General features: G+C 55.2%; 2 protein-coding genes across 2 annotated transcripts; one reads left to right on the top strand and one right to left on the bottom strand.

The window, feature by feature from the left end:
* Positions 1 to 5,335: 5,335 nt before the first annotated feature.
* Positions 5,336 to 8,056, bottom strand: KRP23_8981 (Secreted RxLR effector protein 73; the record flags this gene model as incomplete). Its single annotated transcript, XM_067894487.1, has 1 exon — positions 5,336 to 8,056. One exon carries the CDS (start codon positions 8,054 to 8,056, stop codon positions 5,336 to 5,338), a length of 2,721 nt encoding a protein of 906 aa, XP_067743920.1.
* Positions 8,057 to 8,370: 314 nt separating this feature from the next.
* KRP23_8980 (Ultraviolet-B receptor UVR8) lies at positions 8,371 to 22,797 on the top strand (the record flags this gene model as incomplete). Its single annotated transcript, XM_067894486.1, has 1 exon — positions 8,371 to 22,797. One exon carries the CDS (start codon positions 8,371 to 8,373, stop codon positions 22,795 to 22,797), a length of 14,427 nt encoding a protein of 4,808 aa, XP_067743919.1.
* Positions 22,798 to 22,882: the final 85 nt, after the last annotated feature.

Genomic DNA, 22,882 nt, shown 5'->3' with positions numbered 1-22,882 from the left:
GACGAGGATGTTGATCAAGTTGGCGAGCCATTGCCCAAACGTGACAGGGAGCACCATCAGACCCGAAAGACGACCACGAAGCTCCTTCGGGGCCATCTCCGAGCCGAACAGCGGCAGCGAAAAGGACGAGTTACCGACGCCGAAGCCCTGCACGATACGCGCCAGGTACATGAGCGTGTGGTCCTGTGCGGGGTTCAGACATACCCACGTCGTTCCGATGCAGAACAGAATGCCAGCGGAGAAAATGGTCGCGCGACGGCCGTACTTGTCGGCGACGTATCCGCCGATCAGGGCGCCCACCAGACAACCGAGGTTGTAGACCATGTTGTACCAGACCGTGAACGTCGTCCACTCACCAGGCAGGTCCGAAGACGACTTGGTGCAGTCGTCGTAGGTGAAGTTGTGCCAGCCGACGCAATAGTCTTCCAAGAAGGAGTCCATGATCAGCACGCCGGAAGTCACACCTTGGTCGTAGCCGAAGAAGAAGCCGCCGAGCGACGCGAACGCACACACGATGATGGCGTATCGACTGCTGCCGGTCGTGGGGGTGTCGGCATCGTGGAAGCTGTGGACACTCACACTCGGGTTGGCCATCGTGGTCGCGTGGCCGTGAGTCGCGAAGATGTGAGGAGGGGTCTTCTTGTCCCGAGGAGAGCGCAAATTCAGGAATGAACGAGCACGAGGAATCGAGCTCCATCGTCGGCTTGGGAGCCAGGTCCACGCGGCGCATAGTCTCGGCCCCTCTTGCACGCGATCCTGTGGATGGTGCTGCGAGCATGAGCTGGCCCCGTCTTTGAGTAGCCATCTGCGAGCGTAATGCACGCCGACGGGGCCCTACCTGCGATCCCGCATGCCTGGCGGTCACGCAAAAGTACAACTTCAGAAACAGGCTCGCCCGTCTTGCGCACTGTAGCGGAATGACTGCGGTTGCTGCCACGGACCCCTGCGTCGTGAACTATCCCGCTGAAAGCGATCTCGTGCACGCGCCGGGCTCGCATGGGTGTGCTGTTGATCAAAGCTGCCGAGGGGGTTGAACGCAACACCGACGTGGCACGTGCTCTCGCGGCCGAGAGCAAGCTTCAAGAGGTGCTGATGATCGCAACCAGAAAAATGGCAATGGATCCGCCGACTAGGATCTCGTTCACCTTGCCGGCGGCGTGTTCAGCAAGAAAAGGCGACTAATTTTTAGTCTGTCTGGATCATCTTCACATCAAGTCGATCGGGATGCGCCGTGAGCAGCAACGACGGTCATCTTCAGGTTGTGGCGTGCATGGCATGGCTACTGCGAGCAGCGAGACGCCAACGCCCCCGGCACACAAAAGTGCAATCTTCATGCCGCTGCTTCCCGTGCGATACCAGCTTAAAATACACGCTCGAGCTCAGCTCATTTCGCACACCGACAGAACGTGTAACGCGCCAGGAGATTTGCTGTCACAGGACAAAACCACCAGGCCGGTGACGGTGCCGACGAGGGCAACCCATGATGAGATGCAGGACGAATCCAACAGAGTCCGGGTTGCAGACTGCAACTTGCAGTTGATTTGAGGTGGTAGCGACTGCACGATGCTGATCCGGCTCGATCGGGGCAACCAACAAGTTCAAAGTCGGCAGCGCGAGTGCAAGCCATGCATGGCATCCAGCACTACATACCGCTAATGCGACTCGCGTTGGCGATCTTGTCTCTCGCTGGTCGCGCGCGCGGTGCCAACCAACCGTCCATCACCCCAAAACTGAAGCAAAACGCATGTTCTGTCCGGCTCAGACCATTTGCAACAGATCCGCTTTGCAGCAGCAGAGGCAAGGACTTTTGCCTTGCCATATATTAGCTCTCCTCTTCTCGGGTATCCTAGCTGCTGCTACAACTATAGTACGGAAGTGAGGGCGTCACACACTGACGGACGGGGCGGATTCACGTTGACCACTTTACAAAAGCCCACAAGACTGGAGACGGACAGTGTGTGCGTATCGCCTCGCTTGCACTAGAGTGTCTGTCGCTTTGGACTATCTTAAACCATCGCGACAGCGCTCTTGGGAGTCTTCACCTCCACGAAGGACGGCGAAGTAGTCGTACTGTAACCACGATCGAACAAACCCTCGACGTCTTCCAGCAGCAGGCCCATAGTCTCCGGGCAGAAGAAGTAGATGAATACGCCACAGCATACAGCAAGACCCGCGAACAGGAAGAACACGCCGTTGATGTTCAGGTACGGGAACAGCTTCACCACTTCAGTCATGACAGCGCCGCCCACCCAATTCGCAGCGGTCGACATGGAAACAGCGGAAGCACGCACATTGAGTGGGAATATCTCCGAGCAGTAGATCCACGGCAGGGATCCCCACGACACAGAGTAACTGAAGACGAAGAACGCCGTACCGATGCAAATGAACCAGCCGCCAACGGAAGGGCACCCGGCGTTGTCGACGTTGCCTTCGCACACGGCGGTGAACAAGATAGCCGCGAAGAGGTGACCGATGACCATACCGACAGCGCCAATCATGGCCATATAGCGACGCCCGTATTTGTCCAACCAAATCAATCCTGGCGCAGAACTCAAGCAGTTCACACCACTCAGTAGCAGGGAAGCATAAACGCCAGCGCCAGTGATGTCCTTGAAAATCATGGATCCGTACGTCATGATGGGGTTGATGCCCGTAGCTTGCTGGCCCAGCTGCATGACCATTGCGATGATAACACGTCTCCGGATCGACGGCTCCCAAAGGCCCCGCCAGCCCTTGTTTCCAGTCTCCTCTTCAGTGATCTGGACCCCGATAGCGTCCAATTCGTTGCGCACGTTGTCGGTCCGACGCAGACGCTTGAGAACACTCTGAGCCTCTTCGCGGCCCTTGTGCTGGTACGTCCATCGGGGACTCTCAGGCACGCAGAAGATGCCGCACATGACGATAACTGGCGGGAGCATCGAGACAGCATTACTGATACGCCAGCCCTCGTCGGTGTTCTCCACCAAGATGTTGATGAGATTGGCAAGCCACTGACCGAAGGTGACTGGGATGGCCATCAAGCCCGATAGGCGACCACGGAGCTCCTTTGGTGCCATCTCCGAACCGAAGAGAGGGAGCGAGAAGGACGAGTTACCGACACCGAAGCCCTGCACGATACGCGCAAAGTAGATCATCGTGTGGTCTTGAGAGGGGGTGACGCACAACCAGCATGTACCAACGCAGAAGAGAATACCAGCAGAGAAAATGGTCGCGCGACGACCGAACTTGTCGGCGACGTAGCCACCGATCAGGGCGCCCACCAGACAACCGAGGTTGTAGACCATGTTGTACCAGACCGTGAACGTCGTCCACTGTCCAGGTAGGTCAGACGAAGACCTCGTGCAGTCGTCGTAGGTGAAGTTGTGCCAACCCACGCAATAGTCTTCCAAGAACGAGTCCATGATCAGCACACCCGACGTGACGCCTTGGTCATAGCCGAAGAAGAAGCCACCAAGCGATGCGAACATGCAGACGATGATGGCATAGGTCTGGCTGCCCTCTGTCGGGCCATCGTAGTTGCTATTGACGTTCACTCTCAGCTCAGGTGCAGCCATGAGTTGAAGATGCAGTGGCGGTGAGTCAAGAAGATGTCAACCGAGACCGGTTGTGGTGGTGCGGGGGTGGTGGTACTTCTCGTCGAGAGAGCAAATTGAAGAATGAGCAACTCGTGCTTTTGACAACCATCTTCGACGTTGTCTGATTATAAGGCCCCTCGGTGGGATTCACTACGTTCCAGAAGGGAAAAACGCGCAGGCCAGTGACAGGGAGGTCTCCATGGTGGAGATCATCAAGTTGGAGCATAAGCTTTGCGCCTGACGTCTCATTTAGTGATACGGCTCCATCTGAAGCGACCGACCAGCCTTGACCGCTTCAACGTTCGGCAGCACAACTTGGGTATGCGAGGATCCTATCGAAGGGGCCCGGCACCAAGCGTGAACACTAATCTGGCTTTGCGTTTCGTTCTCTTGGGTAGTTCTTGTGACAGGGGGCCTTCTTACCCATTACCTCACGCGTGAAGCAAATCCCGACTTCGGAAGAGCTCGGTCATGGGCACGCCCCGTTTGTCCGAGCATTCTTTCATAAAGAGACTTTCTCGAGGCTTGTTTCTTGGATAACTGTGCTGCGATAGTCCTTGGCTGCAGATAACGTTGGCGCACCAGAGGCGCCGATTAATATGATACTCGCGCGAAAACGATTTAACGTCTGGCACTTGTGGATCACCGGTCAAGACTACGGCAGATGACTGCACTGTTCGCAGCTGCTCGAGCCCGGGGAGTTGTCGCAGCTGAATTGAGAGGGTGTTGAGTGCATCTTCTTCATTTGCCTTGCCTCGAGGCAGTTGCCGATCCTACATGTATCTATCTCAACTTCAGATGAACCCTGCCCCAGCGTCCCTACACGTGGAGATACATACAGCAGATCGTGCACCGAGCGGCTCGAGATGTTCATCGTCAAATATCAACAAGGGTATAAGCGGCAGCACGACGAGGCTCAAATGTCGCAGCCATAGAGTGACTCCTGCAATCAAGCGAATCCTCGCGGTCCTGGTTACGGGTAATGAATCCGCCGTTGATCTCTCACACTACTTGGTCCTAGGAAGATAGCACGGTGTGTTAGAACTGCGATGTATAATAGTTGCCTCTCATGTTGAAGCTCGACTGGACATTGTTTACCTTGAATTTGTATGGATACTGAACTTCATAATACGATAGCCTGCTAAATCAGAACGGGTATCTCCCAGGATAAACATGTAGTTTGTTGACCAAGGAAGACCAAGAGGAATTGACGGCAGCGGATCGATCGTCTGGGCAGCGGTGATCGATTCTGTAAGGCGCTGGTCTCACACCAAGATCGGTAAGGAGAGATGGTTACATGCAGTAGTCATTATCAGATGTGCTGATCGCGACCACAGCTCGTTTGCTAGGGTCGTGCGTAGTGACTTGGCAGTCAACTTGACCAGCAGATCCCTTCGAGAACGCTCGATCCCCGCGAAAAAAAATAAAAACGCACGTGGGTAGATGACGGTTTGCTCGGTCTGGATAAGCATCGCAGATGGTCAAGCTCGCGCTGGCCATCATCCACCGAGCGTGGCATTCGCGTGTCGATGGGGGGCACTGGGGCCGGGCTTCATCATCTTCAGTCGGAGGGATTAAATGCTTTCGGTGCGCATCTGAAGAATCTCAAGTTTTGTAGACTATGGGAACAGGATGAATATGAAGTTTTGGCAATAGAAATGTATTCATGGGACCGAGTTCGTTCCTCTAGTCCTTCAAGCGAATCTTCAATGGTAGCAATATCGTAACGCTGTCCATGCCTATCATAGGCTAATGAGCCGTTAGTTCTGTTCGACGTCTTCCGATCCAGTACTGCTACTCGTCAACGAAGTTGCAGCATGCGTTGGGGTCGGTGTAGGGGGCTTCGGCGTCGTGGTGACCGTCAGTGCCGGCGTTGGGGTCGGCGTTGTGGGCTTCGGGGTCGACGTGACTGATGAAGCAGGCGTTGGGGTCGGCGTAGTGGGCTTCGGGGTCGTGGTGACCGTCAGTGCCGGTGTCGAGCTGCTAGTCGTTGTCGGCGTTGGGGTCGGCGTTGTGGGCTTCGGGGTCGACGTGACTGATGAAGCAGGCGTTGGGGTCGGTGTAGTGGGCTTCGGGGTCGTAGTGACCGTCAGTGCCGGCGTTGGGGTCGGCGTTGTGGGCTTCGGGGTCGACGTGACTGATGAAGCAGGCGTTGGGGTCGGTGTAGTGGGCTTCGGGGTCGTAGTGACCGTCAGTGCCGGCGTTGGGGTCGGCGTTGTGGGCTTCGGGGTCGACGTGACTGATGAAGCAGGCGTTGGGGTCGGTGTAGTGGGCTTCGGGGTCGTAGTGACCGTCAGTGCCGGCGTTGGGGTCGGCGTTGTGGGCTTCGGGGTCGACGTGACTGATGAAGCAGGCGTTGGGGTCGGTGTAGTGGGCTTCGGGGTCGTAGTGACCGTCAGTGCCGGCGTTGGGGTCGGTGTTGTGGGCTTCGGGGTCGACGTGACTGATGAAGCAGGCGTTGGGGTCGGTGTAGTGGGCTTCGGGGTCGTGGTGACCGTCAGTGCCGGTGTCGAGCTGCTAGTCGTTGTCGGCGTTGGGGTCGGCGTTGTGGGCTTCGGGGTCGAGGTTACCATTGATGCAGGCGTCGGAGCTAGTGCAGTTGGCTTCGGAGTTGAGGTCAGCGTTGACACAGTCGCTGTTGTCAATGTTGAGCCTGGTGACGTCGCAGTAGGAGTCGATACAGGCGATGTGTCGGACGAAGACCCAGTCAGCGCAGTTTTAAGCTGGCTAACGAGCGTATCATTGTCGACAATACTAGTGCTTGAAGAAGCTGTTGTCGGTGGTGAAGGAGTCGAGTCGCAATCGGCCATCGCAGCGCTTTTCACCGATGTCATCTTCGTTGCCGTGGAGGTACTAGTAGTAGACGCCGTGGAGAGAGTAGAGTTTGAAGCGGTCGTTGAAGAGCTAGTCAGCGTCGACGCTGCAGTGGGGGGCGACAGCGTCGTCTTCTTTCCGCCTTTCATCGTCACCACAGAAGCGGATGTCAGTGCCGCTGAAGTGGACGTTTTCGCAGCAGTCGTAGACGTTGTGGTTGTGGAGCTCGAGGTTGTCTTCGTAACGGAACCTGCCGTTGTAGTGCTTGCTGGTGAGGAGCCCTTGGAGGCGGTGACTGTCGCAAGAGGCGAAATGCTGAAGCTCGTAGCTGCTGGGGGGGGCGCCGACGTGACTTTCGCAGTGGAATTCGTCGTCGTTGACAGAGCCAACTTGCTCGACCCCTGTGCCGTCAAATGTCTGCACGGCATCGTGCTGTTCCGTCCTGCAGTAGAATTCTTGGGCGATTGAGAAGTGCACGGCGTCTGGGCGTACAACGGGGGACCGCTCTGGCCTGCATCCTCCGACGCCACGAGGTTCTCGATCGTGACGTTCTTGGACGCCAAATCTGCCAGCACCGTACGCACGTCGATCGCCGTGTTGGTGCATCCTCCGCAGTGATGAATGGCGACCACCAAGTTGTCACTGTTCGCGACCAGCGGGGACCCTGATGAACCTCCTTGCGTGTCTGCGTCGTGGCCCACCTGGTCGTTTCCGCAGTCTCCGTCCTCGCCAACGCTGCGAATTGTCGTGTCGTCTCCGTCATCCACCGTGCTCACGATGCGCTTCGCATAGCCGTCCGGGTGCTGCGGCACGTAGATCGACTCGTTCAACACTGGCCCGGACTCCCGCAGCTGGAGATACCCGTAGGGCGAGAGGTCCACGCAGTCCGGGAGCTGCACCACCGAGTAGTCGATGTCGTCACTGTCAGCGATGAAGGTCGACGTGGTGGCCACAAGTGTCCCGGGACACCCGAGCTGCGTCTCACACTGGTCGCTGCAGGACGAACTCTCGGCTGCAAACTCAAAGTCCGTCGTCAGCGCCCAATCTTCCTCTTCAAAGCAGTGGTGGTTGGTGAACAAGTGGCCTTCGCTGCCTCCGAGCCATCCAGTGCACAGATACGTGCCGTTGATGAGCAGACGAGCGACAGCTTGCGCCTTCCCGTACGCGTGGGGCAGCTCCTCGGACAGGTTGGAGCCTGGCGCGTAGCACTTGGCAGGTAGCGACTGGTCTCCGTCGCCGCAGATCGACTCCTGCCGCATGGTCGGGTACCCTCGCGAGTACCCGGTGATACGATATCCTTGTCCAGCAGTAGCGTCGCCCACGGATTTGTATGTGACGGTGACGGAGTTACCAGGGACGAAGCTAGCGATGAACGTCCCTCTTTGGTCTCGACCCAGACCCGTGTACGTGTGGGAGACGGTGACATTATCATCAGGAGAAGCGATGACCACCGAGTCTCCGTCCGGTAGATTGAAGCCGGCAAAGTGCACGGCGATATACGACGCGAACTCGTGGCTGATGACGTCTTGACGGGACGTTCCGGCCGTGACGACAACGTCCAGAGCTTCCGTCGTGCCCACGATGGCGATTCCGTTGTCGGTGTATTCCAGCGCAGAAGCCGCGGCCGCAGCGACCCCGAAAGCCAAAACAAGGCGACGCAGTGACATCGTAGCAGGGAGCACAACGTGCGCAGCAAAATGTAAAGTGACGAGCCGAATCCGCCGCCCCGAACGCCCGCTACGCTGGTGCGACCGGAGGTGGCGATCGGCATTCTTGTCTGGAATTTCGTGCTTCGAATCACTAGAATTCGATGCGTTCGGCGTGGGAATGAATGGGTCGGGCGTTGTCCATTGCCCCCACCGCCTAGTGACGGGTGTCAAGCTCCCGGTCTCGCCGCATCGGGGGGTCGGAGTCGAGTGGCACTTGGCGCCGTCGTCGAAGCGTCGCTCTATTTTTCCGCTAGTGATCGCAGGAGCGGCCCATGCAGCGCGACAATGCGAGCGGCACCGGCTACGAGCCCCGGTCTGTGCAACTTGCCACCGCGAACTCCTCGCTTCGGCCGGACTTGCGGTGGGGGCGCCTTTCGTTCGCCCAGTTCCGGGACGAGGAATTCCTGGCCAAACAACTGAGACGCATCGAAATCACGCAAGGAGCTCGTCGCGCGGGCAGATCCGCTCACGCGGAGGCCGTGACCTTGACGGGGTTGGCACCCGACAAGACCATCCGTCAGCGGCTGGTGGCGGCGCAGACCAAAGCGGCTCGAGGAGCTTCCGAGGACGAAGAGCTCGACTCGAAAGCGGAGACTTTGGCGACGGAGGTGACAGTCAAGACGGATGACGAGCACGAACGAGAGCTCACGAACGCTCTGTGCGTGCTCGGAGACTTGCAGCAACCAGAGCTGGCGACGTTGATGGCGACGACACTCAAGGACGCACTGGGACGAGGCTGCACGTTCCCCAACCCAGTGTACCAGTTGATTGCACTGCGGCGGCAATTGGTCAAGAGTATGCATGAAGCCGTTGCGGCTCAGCATCGACAGAGGAAGACGGCGGTGCAAGTGAATGTGGCCATTGTCAAGTGCCTGGAGACCAGCCAAGTGTCCGTGGAAGCTGCACAGTCCGTACCTGACGTTGTCGGAGCCTTGACGACGATCAAACCCAAGGAGAAGGTGGCCAGGGAAGCTTCCATGGGCATTCACGTGCTAATCAGCTTTCTCAGCGATCTACACGACCCTGCAGTCTCTACTTTGAGCCAGCGACGGGAGTTTCTAGAAGACCTACTGCCGCTGCTACGTTCTATGGGGTTTCTGTCGCTCTCTCCGAGAACCAACTCGTCAGGGGCTCCGTTAACTGCTCGTGGAGTGTCGTCACGTTCTTCAACGTCGTGTGGACCCTCACCAGGAACTACGGACATTGCAGAGTTCACGGAGAAGATCCAGCGCTTCTTGCTGGACATGTGCCCTCGATACACGAGCATCCCTTCGTCGTCGCCCAAGCTGCCAGCCATCTCGTCGGGAAGCAGCGAATGTGACGTACTGGATCGAACCAATGCAGTGAATGGTCTCATTCATCTCGCAGCGGCGACGGGCTCGGTACGGGACTTCCTTGTGGTATTGCGAGTGCTTCTTGGAGCTAGTGACTATTCGTCCGACAAAGAGCTACGAAGTTCGCTCTCGTCACGCTCGCTGCTCACTTCTTCGGTGCCTTTGCTGGCCCCTGTGCGAGCCGAGGAGCTGCCTTCGCCAACAAACTCTGGACGGGACGATGACGCAGTAACTAAGGTGAAGTTAACAGCGAAGGAAGCAGGTGTTACCCGTCCGGACTCCAGCAAGCCGCAGAAAGGAGGCCCGTTAAGCAAGCGGGAGACTGAGATCCTCGGAGATGGAGCAGTGCAAGACACTCTCCGACGGAAGGCGCTGCCAAAGGGCATGAAGGCGATCGGTGCAAGCACTAATGGTGGTTCAACGACCGTGAATATCGCGATGTCCCATTCCCCGCACCACCGATTGTTGTACAGCAGTCCAGGCAACAACCTGATGAGGACGAAAGATGAGCTGAAGGACGCACTACTCCTGGGCAACGCTAGTCTCTCCCTGGATATGTCAAAGATGAAGGAGTCCCTGAGTCGAGATACGCCGGCTTCAGCAATGCTGACTACTAGGAGTGAAACACCAGTCGTCACCGCGAGGTGCCCCAAGTTTAAAGCTCTCAGCATCCAGTCAGTCCTCGTCGAGCTGAATCAAGCAAAGCCTGCAGCTGTTACCCGAGCTTCTCGAGGAAAACCATCGAGCTCGCTTCCCACTGCCAACGCTGGTGGTTTTAGTAACGACGCGAGTGCATTTGCTGGAGACGATGATGAAGGAGACCGCGAAGCGTGGAGTTGTGGCCAGAACTCGTACGGGGAGCTCGGACACGGAGACACGGCGTCTCGTAAATCGTTTGAAAGGATCGAGTCACTCCAGCAGAAAGAGATTGTGCAAATTGGCGCTGGAAACGAGCACACCATTGCCTTGACAGCCGACGGGAAGGTCCTCACGTGTGGATACAACGACAACGGTCAGTGTGGCCAAGGAGGAACCGCTCGCGTAAGTCACTTGAGTGAAGTTCCAAAGCTGGGGGAGAACAGCATCTCGCAAGTTCACGCTTACAACGGATGTGAGCACACGATCCTGGTTACGATGGAGGGCCGAGCAGCAACCTGTGGCTACAACTATCGTGGCCAGCTTGGCCATGGCAATACTGCAAGTGAGAGCGTGCCCAAGGTTGTGCGGAGTCTGGAAAACAGGATCGTACGGCTGGTCTCGTGCAGTTATTACCACACTGTCATGGCCTGTGAAGAAGACGGGAGTGGCCAGCAGTTTCTCTACACGTTCGGACGGAACGACTACGGACAGCTTGGCCACAATGACTCGATTGATCGCAAAGTCCCACAACACGTCGAAGCGCTGAACGATCAGCACATAGTTTCCGTCGCTTGTGGGCAGTACCACACGATGGTAGTGACAGCCACCGGCAAGGCGTTCGCGTTTGGTAAAAATGACTATGGCCAGCTTGGCGTCGACTCCATGGAGAACCAACTGGTTCCTGTGCAGGTAAGAGCTGGATTGGAGAAGCAAGAGTGTCTGGAGATTCGATGCGGATACTATCACACTATTGCTCTCTGCAGTGGGGCGCATTTGTTCGGGTTTGGCCGAAACGACTACGGACAACTTGGTTTGGGTCGCTCCGGTGCAAGTTTGGCTGCAAATCTCCAGCTTCAGCAGCAGCGGTTTTCGTACGCAAGACTGATTGAGGAGTTGGAAGGAAAGGACATTGTTCGCTTTGCTTGTGGGTGCTACCACACGGTCGCCGTGTCGGACAACGGCGTGATGTACGTCTTCGGTCGCAACAATCATGGTCAACTGGGGACTGGAGATACGAATGAACGGCTCTATCCCTTCCCCATTGATGACTTCGTGGGGAAGCGAGTGGCTTTGGTTGCGGCGGGCTTCTACCACACTGTTGTGCTCACGGGAGGAAAGGATGACGAGAAAAACGACCAAGACGCAGCGGGGAACGACAAGGGAGAAGCGTCTACTGCGCCAGTCTCTACTGGTATCACACACTCGGCGATTCTCTCAGCCGCTGCTGTCCAGGAGCTATTAGATCCAAACAAACGCCTCGAGCTCGAAAACAGCTCGAGGGTGATCAAAAGCGAGACTTCCAAGGACGATACCGACCCCGGTGCTGAGACTCCAGCGGTCGACCCTACCGACGACGATTTCCGAGACGAAGACAGAAATCCCAGCTCGAAATCTGGAGGAGGAAGCTCACGTACTGATCCAGGAGACGCCCTCTTCGTCGCGACTGTCATTCTGGCGCAGCTTGAGAGGCTCTGCCAACCGTTTATTCCCAAACCCGGAAGCTACCCGACGCTGCACCATCCTCCGGTTGGTGTGGTTGAATCGCTCGTGGCCAATACGGCAACCTCTTCATTTGACGTGAGTGGAGCATTCGAGGGAAGTTTTGAGTCTTTTGGTATTCATAACTGCAGCTCGACGTTCGAGAGCCTTGCAGTGTTGCTGAAGCACCTCAGCACCAAGAAAATAGAGACCTCTTCTCAACTGATGTCATGCCTAGTACCTCAGTGTGCAGCTTCGTCAGCAGCAGCCACTCCAAGACGCCAATCTCAACAGAACCTGGCAAGTCAACTCCAACTGTACATGCTGCTTGGATGTATTCGCGTTCTCCAAGCCAACTTATCGCAGCTTTTACGATCCGGCATGGCTAAGGCAGTTATCCTGCTATCAACAGGAATGAAAGCGCGCAAACCTCCAGTAAAAGACGCCAAGGCTTGGGCAACAGAGCTCGATCGCATGCGAGCGGCAATGCTGCAGGTTCGAGAGGTGCTGATGTCTCTGATCGACATCAAATATCGCCGAAACGTTTGCTATGTTCTTGACAACGTACCGAGCGAAGGTGAAAGCGCAACTCGAATCGCCGAAGCGGCCACCGCGACTCTGATGCAAGGCTTTGAAGTTTTCTTCCCGTGCCAATGCCTACAACGCCAATTCTGCATGCACACGATGCACGAGATGTCGACCAGCGAGAGCATCGATCGGCCATGTGGAGCGCTCTGCCGACGCGATTTGTGGTCAATCGACGCGCTGCCAAGATCGAAAACGTTGCTGCTTGAGCCGCTTTTGAGGAGAATAGCAGAAGACTCGCTGATTGTCCGGTTCCTACCGCTGGCACTAACGTCACCGCCTGCGTCGTCTCCCCCACAGAGTTCGGGTCAAGTAGCACAGCAGGAAAATCAAGGCGAGTGTGTATCATCCGTGACTGAATTGTACCAACTACTGCTCGAGCGCATCGCAGCCGATTTTGCGCGTCGTCTAGGAGAAGTAGTTGCAGCTCGACCATCGTCAGCAGGTAAGCCTCGACAAGACGCCACGTTACGAGCATTCATTGACGCCCTGGCTGGACTTCAGAAACACCTTTCAAGCTGGGCGGCTAGCGTTACCGAGTGGACAATGAAGGGCGACTCTGAGCTCTCAACACCAAGTACTGGGATCGAAACGCAACTTGCACGTGTTGTCGACCGAGTTTTTCGAGTGGATGAACACGATTTAGATAAAGTCCCAGTCGCCTGGCGCAGCTACATCGAGTTCGCTATGGCAGCCATGGGCCAGTGCTGTGAAGTTCTCGGGCAGGTGTTTTCGATGGAGTCCATTCCCAGCCCAACGCATGGATACGATCGTGGCAGTGAGCTCAGCGCTGGTCTGCAGGGTCAATCGTTACGTGCTAAAATGCTCGAGCTGGTCGAGCATTCTCTTGTCGGTCGATTTCTGCCCTTGCTGACTGTAAGTTTGTTCGAGTTCAGCAACAATGCGCTCTTTGCTGCAGCGCTGCTACCTACACTGAAAACGCTGCTGAGATTGTTGGATGGCTTCAATCGTCGAGATGCCGGCGTCGAGGACGCAGAAAAACTGTTTGTGGACAGCGTTGCGTCTTCTGTCGGTCCTCGGCCACCACAAAAGGAAAACGGGGGGAGCTTCCGGCGCAAGAGCGACGGGAATCTGCTTTCTCTTGGGTCTGCTCGAGATGCGGATGGGAAAACTACCGGTAGAAAGGGGCTAACTACGTCCGAGGCCATGGCGCTCCCGTGGCACTACAGACTCGAAAAAGAACTCGCAGTACTCGCTGCCGAGATGGCTGTCACGCTAGTGATCGGCGACCCTTTCTTCACGTATGGTCAAGACGATGCTCTGGGTAGTGGCAAATTGTCAGAGCGTTGGCTCTCGAGCCCGTTATTCCGGGGTGGCCTGAGCTCGAAGCACTTGACGCAGAGTATTCAGCACGGGAGAAATCAACGAGGAGCAGACTCTTCCAAGCATGCCCGCGTTGTCCAGCACTCACCTTTCCCGGCTGTAACATCAGCGTTGTGTGTCGCACTGAGCTCTGGTTCCCAACCATTTTCTTTGATGTTGCCCCCACCGCCTGCGAGTGAAGATGATACCGACCAACGCTGGGATCTACCTACCGAAGAAACGTACGGAGAAATGTTTTGCCCCGATTCGGTGCGAAGGTTTCTTGCTTCGCTGCAGAGAGCACCCGATCCGCTGGTTGGCGGGGCTGCAACTAAGCTGTGCGAGTGGGTTCGCGACAGCTACGCGAAGAAAGACCCGTCGTACCGAATGATCGTGCGGCAGTCCCAACTGTCCATGAACCTCAAGACGCCTGCCAATGCTATCGACAGACAAGTTCATGAAAATGATATTCTGATCGAGACATGCTGTTTTGCGGCCCTGCTTCACCATAATACGCTTGGTTCTCAAGCATATCACTTTGCTCTTGGCATAGAGCGATCGCCTCCAGAAGCTCGAGGGCCTCCTCCTCGATCGTTTCTCACGTTATGGCAGTGTGTGAGCCAACTACGCCGCCGTGTCGCTGCTAAAAAGACCGAGATCAAGAGCACACCCACCGAAGCGGCTGAAAGCCCGCGGATGAGTGCGCAGGATCGGATAGTCGCCTTCCAACAAACGATTCTGGATCGATGCAAGCTGCTACTGCTAGTTGACGTGCACGAGGAGCAGGAACACTTGAATCTCCAGTTAGACGCAGGCTACATCGCGCCCTACGACCCTGCATTCCTGGTATCAGCAAGCTCAGCGTTCAAATTATCTGCTCCGTCAGCTAAGAGACACCTCCACGCAACGTACACGGACGACAAACTACCATTCTTGACTGCATTCCCGTTATCGAAGTGGAGAAAGGTGCGTATGATCCTGCATAGTGTGATCCGGTGGAAGTCTCTAAACAACCGACAAGATGTATCCAGTCGAGTCTCCCAGGAGGTCCTGGCTTATGTTACGACGGACGAGGCAGTGTCCTCTACGAGTGCGATCAAAGCGCTCCTCGTTGACCCTTGCCGGCGCGTGAGCTGCTCCATCCGTGGACTAGAGACTTTGTGGGAGCTTCTTACCGTGGTCTCGTTTGATTCAATCCAAGCTGACATCGTTTACCAAGTGACGCAAGTGTTTGTTTTTCAACCCTCTGGACACTCGCTGCTCACGGGGTCTCAGAACGTCGGGTACTTTTATTCAAGTCTTCAAAGTGAAACATTCTCCGAGTTTCTTGGACGGCTGACCGCGATGATGACCGACAAGGCGGTACTCCTAATGGAACCGGGCGAAGCGGATACCACCGCTACGTTTTGGATCGTCATTGTGCTGCTTAGTGCCTGGGGTATCCACTTCAAAGCTGACCAATTTGAATTCGTCAGTGACATTGGAATCCTCAACGTTATTCAAGAAATGCTGCAGACACTTTCAAGTAAACGCGGGGGAGATATCGTCAGCGAAGCCTCCGTGCCAGTTCCATCTGTAGACAGTATTGTGGGCAGAAGTGGAGGGCAGTCAACGCTGGCACAACGCACTGTTCAAAGCCAGCTAGGTCGGTTGGAGGATACGCTGTGGATACTGTTCCGCTACATCTGTGTGCATTTCGCAGTGCAAAATGGTCGTGAAGCGAGTGGTGGCCTATCGACACACGAGGTTTACGTACCCACGTTCCCTGTGCTATCTGGAGTTGCGAATTTGCTCTTCACCGAAGCGGTCGCCATTTCAAACCGATTCCTACCATTACCAGCTTCTGTGAACGGTATTGACATGGCCAAGGAAGAGTCTCTTCCTGTCGTCCCCGTAGCAGTTCGGAGGAGTATTGAGCTCATTACTGAGCCGCAAAGATTTTCTTCTCAGAGTAAGGGAGTCACCTCCAGCTACGAAGAAATGGTCTCCCCGTCCGGACCCGAGAGCATCACTCCGATGTCCCCATTGCTTAAACCAAACGAGTTTAGTGTCACTACGTGGCTCTACATCAACAATTCACAGGCATCTCCTTCACAAACCACGGACAGTGATCTTTTTCATCTCGGCCAAGACCCTCAAGATCGTCAGTTAGTGTTCATGCGTGGTGCGGCGCGCGAGGTGTCGCTCTATTTGGTGCTTGTACCCGAGAGTATTGACAATTGGCAGCTGGAAGTGGGTATTCTCATGGATTTGAACAGAGAAGCGGATGGAGGAGTCCGCGAGTTTGCCGTTAAGGGCCGCATCTGGGAGCGTGTGCTGTCCAAGCAAGCAGTAGCTGGAGGAAAGTGGATCCACGTTGCTGTCGTGCTGGAAGCAACCAAAATTCGTCTGTACTTGAATGGTGTTCTCGACTGCCAGCGTTCACTTGCAGCGCAAAGCGTTCCTATATGGACGTCCGGGAACGTCGATCTTCCTATTCATTTTGGTCGGTTCCCAACGCCACTCGAGTCTACCCAGACCCATCCCAGCTCTCCAGCGGTCGCTTCCGCTATCGGGTTTTTGTCACGTTCACTTGGACTTATGAAGAGCGCGAGCTGGGATGCAGGGATGACACTATCCAGTAACACACTACCAGTAACGGAACTTAAGACTGCAGCTTTCAAGAGCTTTGACGGATGGTTGAGCCACTTCCGCTTCCACAACCGCTCCCTGTCTCCTATTCACGTCCGAATTGTCTTTGATGAGAAGAAATCTCCGTCGGATCTGTCTCCGGGTGGGGCTGTGAACGCGTGCACCAAAGTTGTCGAGTTGCATACTCTGCTTCTTCTGCTCAGCTCTTCGTCTGAAGGTCTAGTGCACTTTACGTCCCAGTTTTCGCAGTGGATGAGACTGATTTGGGGGACGGTTTTGGGCAGCAATTCAGTTGTGGTACAGCAGTCGGCTTTGCGGGTGCTTCGTGCTTTGGTGGGTCTGCAACAGCCTCTGGAGGCGTCTAAAGTGCTTGTACAGGATTGTACGGATGTTGTAACCCTCGGGTTCTACAAATTGGAGGATGTTTTTGTGCAGCAGGTGATACGGTTGATCGGGTTTTGCCTTAGCAAATGTCCTACGAATGGTTTGTCCGGAGACTGCAGCCAAGTTACAGTGGTGCCGTGGTCTCTTATGGTTCCTCACGGTATTCATGCGAACGATTTCTCGTCTGAGGCTCGAGATAACACAGACCAGCCAAGCGATCTGCTCAATGACATTGAGATCCGCTACCAGTCGTCCAAGCGTCAGTGCTTGGTGGTAGCAAACGAGCTTATCCATCTTCTGCAGCGGTTATTCAGATGCGACGATGCGTGGAAGAAGAGCATCGCTAGCGTGACTTCCAGTATCATGCAACATTTTCCCAGCGCGAATGAAAAGGAAGAGCCCGAACAAATTGAACCGAGGGCTTTTCAATTCGGAAAGCACACACTTAGCTCTTCAGCCATCAAGAGCGTGGAATCAACCGGGTGTGTCTACTTCCTGTGCGGAGGAGTGGAGTTCTTGCGCCCAGGCGTCACTGTGGAAATGCGAGGGTCGAGAGATTTTGCCCAAGTACTATCACTGGAGTATGCTTCTCCTCAGCATCCTGCTGAGACTCCGAATGGCACGAAATTACTACCCACTTCCAACACGCTAGCACACGTTCGTATCGATAGCAGCGTGAGTACCCCGGAGAGTGGAGACAGTGGCTCGGTACCCGGAAATCGCAGAGGGATGACCTGGTACGATAAGGTATTTGGCCATGCAAACAACTGTCCGACGTATTCCAAGATAAATGTTGACGAGCTGATTCCTTCTGAAGCTGGCAATCCCAACTGGAATGACGGTTCGTACTCGAGCATTATCTTCGATCTGGCGTCTGAGCAGCGTCATCAGCAGGTTTTCAGTGTGCTAGTGGAGAAGGCGAGTGAGGTGATCCCCGTCGTGTATAGCCAGCAGCACATAGCTACTAGCGCCGAGAGTGAACTGGCGTCTAGCAAGGTTGGCTGCATGCTGTTGAAGGTTTTGGCTCAAATAGCTGGAAGTGACGCTGGGGCTGATGAACTACTGGAGAAGCCAGCATTAATTGACGCCGTTGCCCAATTAGCCACCAGTGAAGACAACAACCCGACGCACGAAACTCTGTTCCAAGTCGAGAAAAGAGTTAGTGCTCTGCATCGAGAGGTCTACGCTGCATTGGTCGAACTGGGTGGAGAAGGAGACTATGAACTGGGAAGAGCGTACGACTCAAGATGTGAAAAACAGCCCAGTTCTCCCAGTTCATCTGGCCTAAACGGAGACGACTTGGTCTTAAGAGACACAACTAGTGGAAGTAGAAGGCGAGATGAGAGCGATACCACAGAAAGGAAGGAATTAAGCTTACCCGATGCAGATGAAGGTGGACAAGGCAACGAAAGTTGGGACCCTGCTCTGGGCGATGAAGAAGAATCCAAACTTCCTGCCCAGGATGATGACGATGACGAAGATGGCGATGATGAGGATGACGATGATGAAGACGAAGACGATGAGGGAAGCCTGGACGATGGTGACAATGACGACGAAGATGACGACGACGCAGAGGAGACCCGAGCCGAATTCGTCGAAGAGCTTATGCTGATGGGATTCCCAGAAGATTGGTGTGTCTTGGCGTTGAAGCAAACAGAAAATGACATCGTGAGTGCATCAGCCTGGATCGTTGACAACCTAGAGTATCTGAGCAAGTTGCAGTCTACGCTAGACAAGGAGCGGGACAAAGGACGAGATTCACCTCGCTTCGACGAAGAAGAAGACGATGTTGTGCCTTGTGACGATACAGCAAATGCCTCTACTCAGCCTCCACCGTTGAATTCTTCCAACAGTTGGCTGCAGGCCACCGTCTGGAGTGAAAACGACGAGGAACTCGCAAAGGACGACACTCACACTAGCAGCGACTCGCCTACGAAGGCTGTGGTATCAAGTTTCAATGTGCAGGAAGGAGATAGCGTCACTGTGCCACCGTTGAATGACAAGGAAATGGGCCGGAAACTGTTTGGGGAAATGTACTTCCCTTTCGAAGATGGAGGCTACCTTTCAAATACCAAGACGCGGTTCATGCGCTCGTGGAGAGCTGAGGCAATCGAAATGAAAGCGAGGACTGCGCCGTCTTCTCCGCAACCTATTGCTGACAACACACCTGAGACGTCACGATCTCCGTTTGAAGAGGATTTCCAGGCAGAACTCAATCAACTTGATCTCAGAGGACTTCTTGAGCAACTGCGAACGTTTGAGAGAACGTTATCCATTCTTTATGCCCGTCAGTGCATGATGACGTTACTGCATCAAACCACGGGCTCGATCGCTCGGTTAACGATCTCGTACGCTCAATGGTTCAAGCTACTGAAGCTGGTTCTACTGCGCGGTGACCAATTTACAGTCATTTCGAGGAGCAACAAGACCCCGCAGCTCAAAGAGGTTTCGGTTGATGAAGTGTTTTCAAAAGCGTTTGAGTGTTTTGTGGATCAGGACGCAGGCCGCTTCGTGCCAGACGCCTTAGAGCTTTGTCTTAGCGAGCTGGAGGCTGCCGCTTCGAGCAAGAGGTACGAAGCTGTTCTGTGGACTCAGAGAGACCTCAAACGACCGGACAAGACTGTGGCGGAGGAACCTGGAATCGAAACAGTTATCTGGATACTGGACGCTCTGCTGGCAGGGGCCACGAGAAGTACTTTATTATCTCTTTCTGCTGGGTTTACCACGACTATCCTACGTCGACTGCGAGGTTGTCTCGGCACGACGAATCTCCCGTTAAAGTTTGTAGTGCTGCGGACGGTCAGCAGACTGCTGTCTACCCTTCCTAGTGAAGGCAGTGTCGGCCAAGCGTCCGAGATAGTAAACGAGGCGCAACTGGTTGTCGGGGAGTTTTTGACAGCAGCAATTCTGCGGCACAGTCGAGAACTGGTTCAAGGACGCCTCCTTTTCTCGCAGTATCTCCAAGGATACGTGGAGCTCCTCCATGTTCTGCAACGCTGCACGGGATTCAGTGATCTTGCAGTGGCCCGGTGTTTAACACAGGACCCTGGTGGAAGTGGCGATTATTTCTCCCAGCCACCTCCTACCGCTCCGATTCACCCGAAACTTGAGGGTAGTTCGCTGCACTTTGATCGTAAAAGGAGCCGAAGCAGTTTGCTGGCGTTTGCAGAAGATGGTTTGAGTGTGTCATACTCGGGCAATGAAGTCTGGAAGGCAGCGTGCGCTGGCGTGGGGTTCTCCACGGGAGTTCATTCATGGGTGGTTCGCATCGAGAAGTCCAGCTCTCCCTACCTTTTCGTTGGTGTTGCAACTCGACAAGCCAACCTCGATTCGTTTCTTGGAGCTGATGATCAGTCGTGGGGGTTCATCGGCGACAAGGCACTGTACTACCAGCGCAACCGAGTGCGAGCGTATGGCGAGACGTTCACCGAAGGCGACTGCATTGGTTTGCGCTTAGACTGCGAGAAGGGCGAGCTGTCTTTCAGTAAGAATGGCGTGGATCTCGGGCTGGCATTCGACAACATCGCTGGAGAAGTGTGTCCTGCCGTTGCGTTCTACTCGCGCCACCAGAAGATCTCCTTCGCAAAAGACAGTTGTGTCAGCAGCCACATGTCTTCAACGGGTGAAGACGCCAGCGCCAGTGTCGAGGACTGTTTGGTCGCTTGTGAGATCATGGCCAACTGGGTGGCAAACAAGCCGATGCGTCCTGCGATGTGCGCTGCAGTGTCCAAAATGACCACCGAATGGCTCGCTGGGTCGACAAAGTTTGTAGCTACGCGATCGGGCAAGTCGCTGTGGGTGGACGTCACCCGAGAGACGTGTGGCAAGCTTGGGTTTTACGCTAACGACCGGGTTCGGACGCCCCGTGGTAATGGGCTTGTCGTGGGCGCTGCAGCTGGAAGAATGTGGGTCGAAGTGGACAACGAGCCTGGAGCGTGGTTTTTCCATCCGTCAAAAGTGCGGCTAGTGACAATGGCCAGCTCGACGACGAGTACATTGCCCACACCTCCCGCGGAGTCTGTAGTAAGCCCACTACCGCCGCGTATTGATTCGAGCTCCGTGACATCTGACAGCACCATTCAAGCGGAAGTATCATCGTTTGTGCTTTCACAAGAAGAGCTCGTTGAGTATGGTGAGCATGTACTTTGGAGCCTCACGGTGGATAGAGACCTGCTGAGTGTTATCAACGACTTCTGCGAGGTCTCACAAACGAGTCCCTGGAATCTGACACCAGCTCAGCTTGTCAATCTCGTCAAGGAGAAAACGCCCGCCTTGGAGCTTACGTCCGTGGCGAGTGTGCTTGCACTGCCGCAGGAGAAGCGCGACAAAATGGTGACTGCACGCTTTGCCCTGCTGCGCTACTCCAACATGTACGTGAGCCGTGCCTTGCCGTTCTTCGATCTCACGTGGCACTACTTCTTGCGGACCTCGACCTCGTTGCCTTGTCGCCTGATCTCTCAGTGTCGCGGGAGTCTCTTTGTCTGCGTGAAAAATGCTCTCTTCACAGCTTTGATGGAGAGGACGGCGAATTCGCCCAAGAGAGCGGATGACGAGTACGACTACCCTGAAGATCTACCACAGCTGCAGGTTAACCGCCTGAAAGCTGCAGCGGCGAAATGCCACGAGGGGACCATCAGCAGCCTCTTCTTGTCGCTCTTTGGTCAGGCGTTTGAAGAGCTCCACTTCTTGCCAGTTAAGACGCAGCGCATGGTGTACTCGCACCCGATGGATGACGGCCAGTTGCGCAGCTTTAAGGTCAAGTTCGAGGGAGAAGGCGTCGATGACTACGGTGGTCCGTACCGAGAGTTCTTCTCGCAGTTCTTCGCCGAGTTGCAGATGCTGCACGTACCGGAAGGCGGAACCCACTCCGAAAACAATGCGGACAGCTCAGTGAACGGAGGACCCAGTAGCACGTCGTTGAAATTGGAGGCAGGCGTGGCTGTTTCGGAGTGTGTTTTACCGTTCCTCATGCCTAGTCCAAACTGGCGGAACGGCGTTGGAGCGAGCCGAGAAAAGTTTGTACTGAATGGTGCGCTAATCACTCGTCACGCTGGAGATGCTGGTAAACCATCAGCGAGGGTGCGTTCTTCAGCAGGAGAAAGCGCAGAAGAGAAGCGTCAGCTCTACTGCGAGATGTTCTACTTCCTTGGTCAGATGATTGGGACTTGCCTACGAACTCGAGTCTGTGTGCGCCTCGATCTGGCAATGTCGGTGTGGAAACAGCTCGTGGGCGAGGATGATTCAAACCCGGAGAACGCACTGGAGACGCTGAAAGAGATCGATTTTGTCGCGTTCTCGCTCTGGAAGACGCTGCGAGGCATTTTGGACGATCTCAAACGTCTTCAGGCTACAGCATCGACAAAACGTCGTGAGTTGGAAGAGCAGCTGGAAGCCATGGACTTGGTCTTCACGACTGTGCTGTCCGATGGACGCACCGTCGAGCTGTGCGAAGACGGCACCAACACTGCTGTCACCTTGGCCAATCTGGAGAAATACCTGGACGCTATGCTGCGAGCTCGCGTTCAAGAGACACACGAGGTGATGAACATCGTCAAGCAGGGGCTGCACTCGATCATGCCGATCTCAGCGTTAGCTCTCTTGACGTGGACTGAGCTGGAGAAACGCATGTGTGGCGTCGCAGAGGTGGACGTGAAGCTCCTCCAGGCCAACACGGAATACGACGAAGAGCTCTCAGCTACTGACGACTTCATTCAGCGCTTCTGGCGAGTGCTCGAAGGCCTCGAGTCCGAAGACAAGCGTGCGTTCTTGCGGTTCGTGTGGGCCCGATCGCGTCTACCTCTGGGCTCCGCTCAGTTCCACCAGAAGTTCAAGATCCAAGCTCTTGCGTCTTCGGGGACTGGAGACAGCAGTTCGTCAAGCGGAGCGGCGTCAACCTCTGGCGGGTGGATGGACTCGCAAATGCCCAAGTCGCACACGTGCTTCTTTGCACTGCAACTGCCTCGATACTCGAGCGATGAGATCTGTCGCGAAAAACTACTGTACGCCGTCCGCAATTGCGTCGAAATGGACGGCGACTTCCGTCTCGCTGACACGGAGATGACGGGCTGGACAGGCATCAGCCCCACAGACCAGCTCCGCATTTGAATGTTGACGTTGAAGTGTCTCTACATGGCTACATTATGTAAGATACACCGTTTTGGTTTGCTTTCAGTTTTGACTGGCCAGTACG

Source organism: Phytophthora ramorum, assembly GCF_020800215.1.
Source record: "Phytophthora ramorum isolate Pr-102 chromosome Unknown Phyram_PR-102_s0007, whole genome shotgun sequence".
NCBI classification, from domain to species: Eukaryota; Oomycota; class Peronosporomycetes; order Peronosporales; family Peronosporaceae; genus Phytophthora; species Phytophthora ramorum.
The sequence above is the reverse complement of the archived record's forward strand: the minus strand, read 5'-3'. Positions and strand labels throughout refer to the sequence as shown.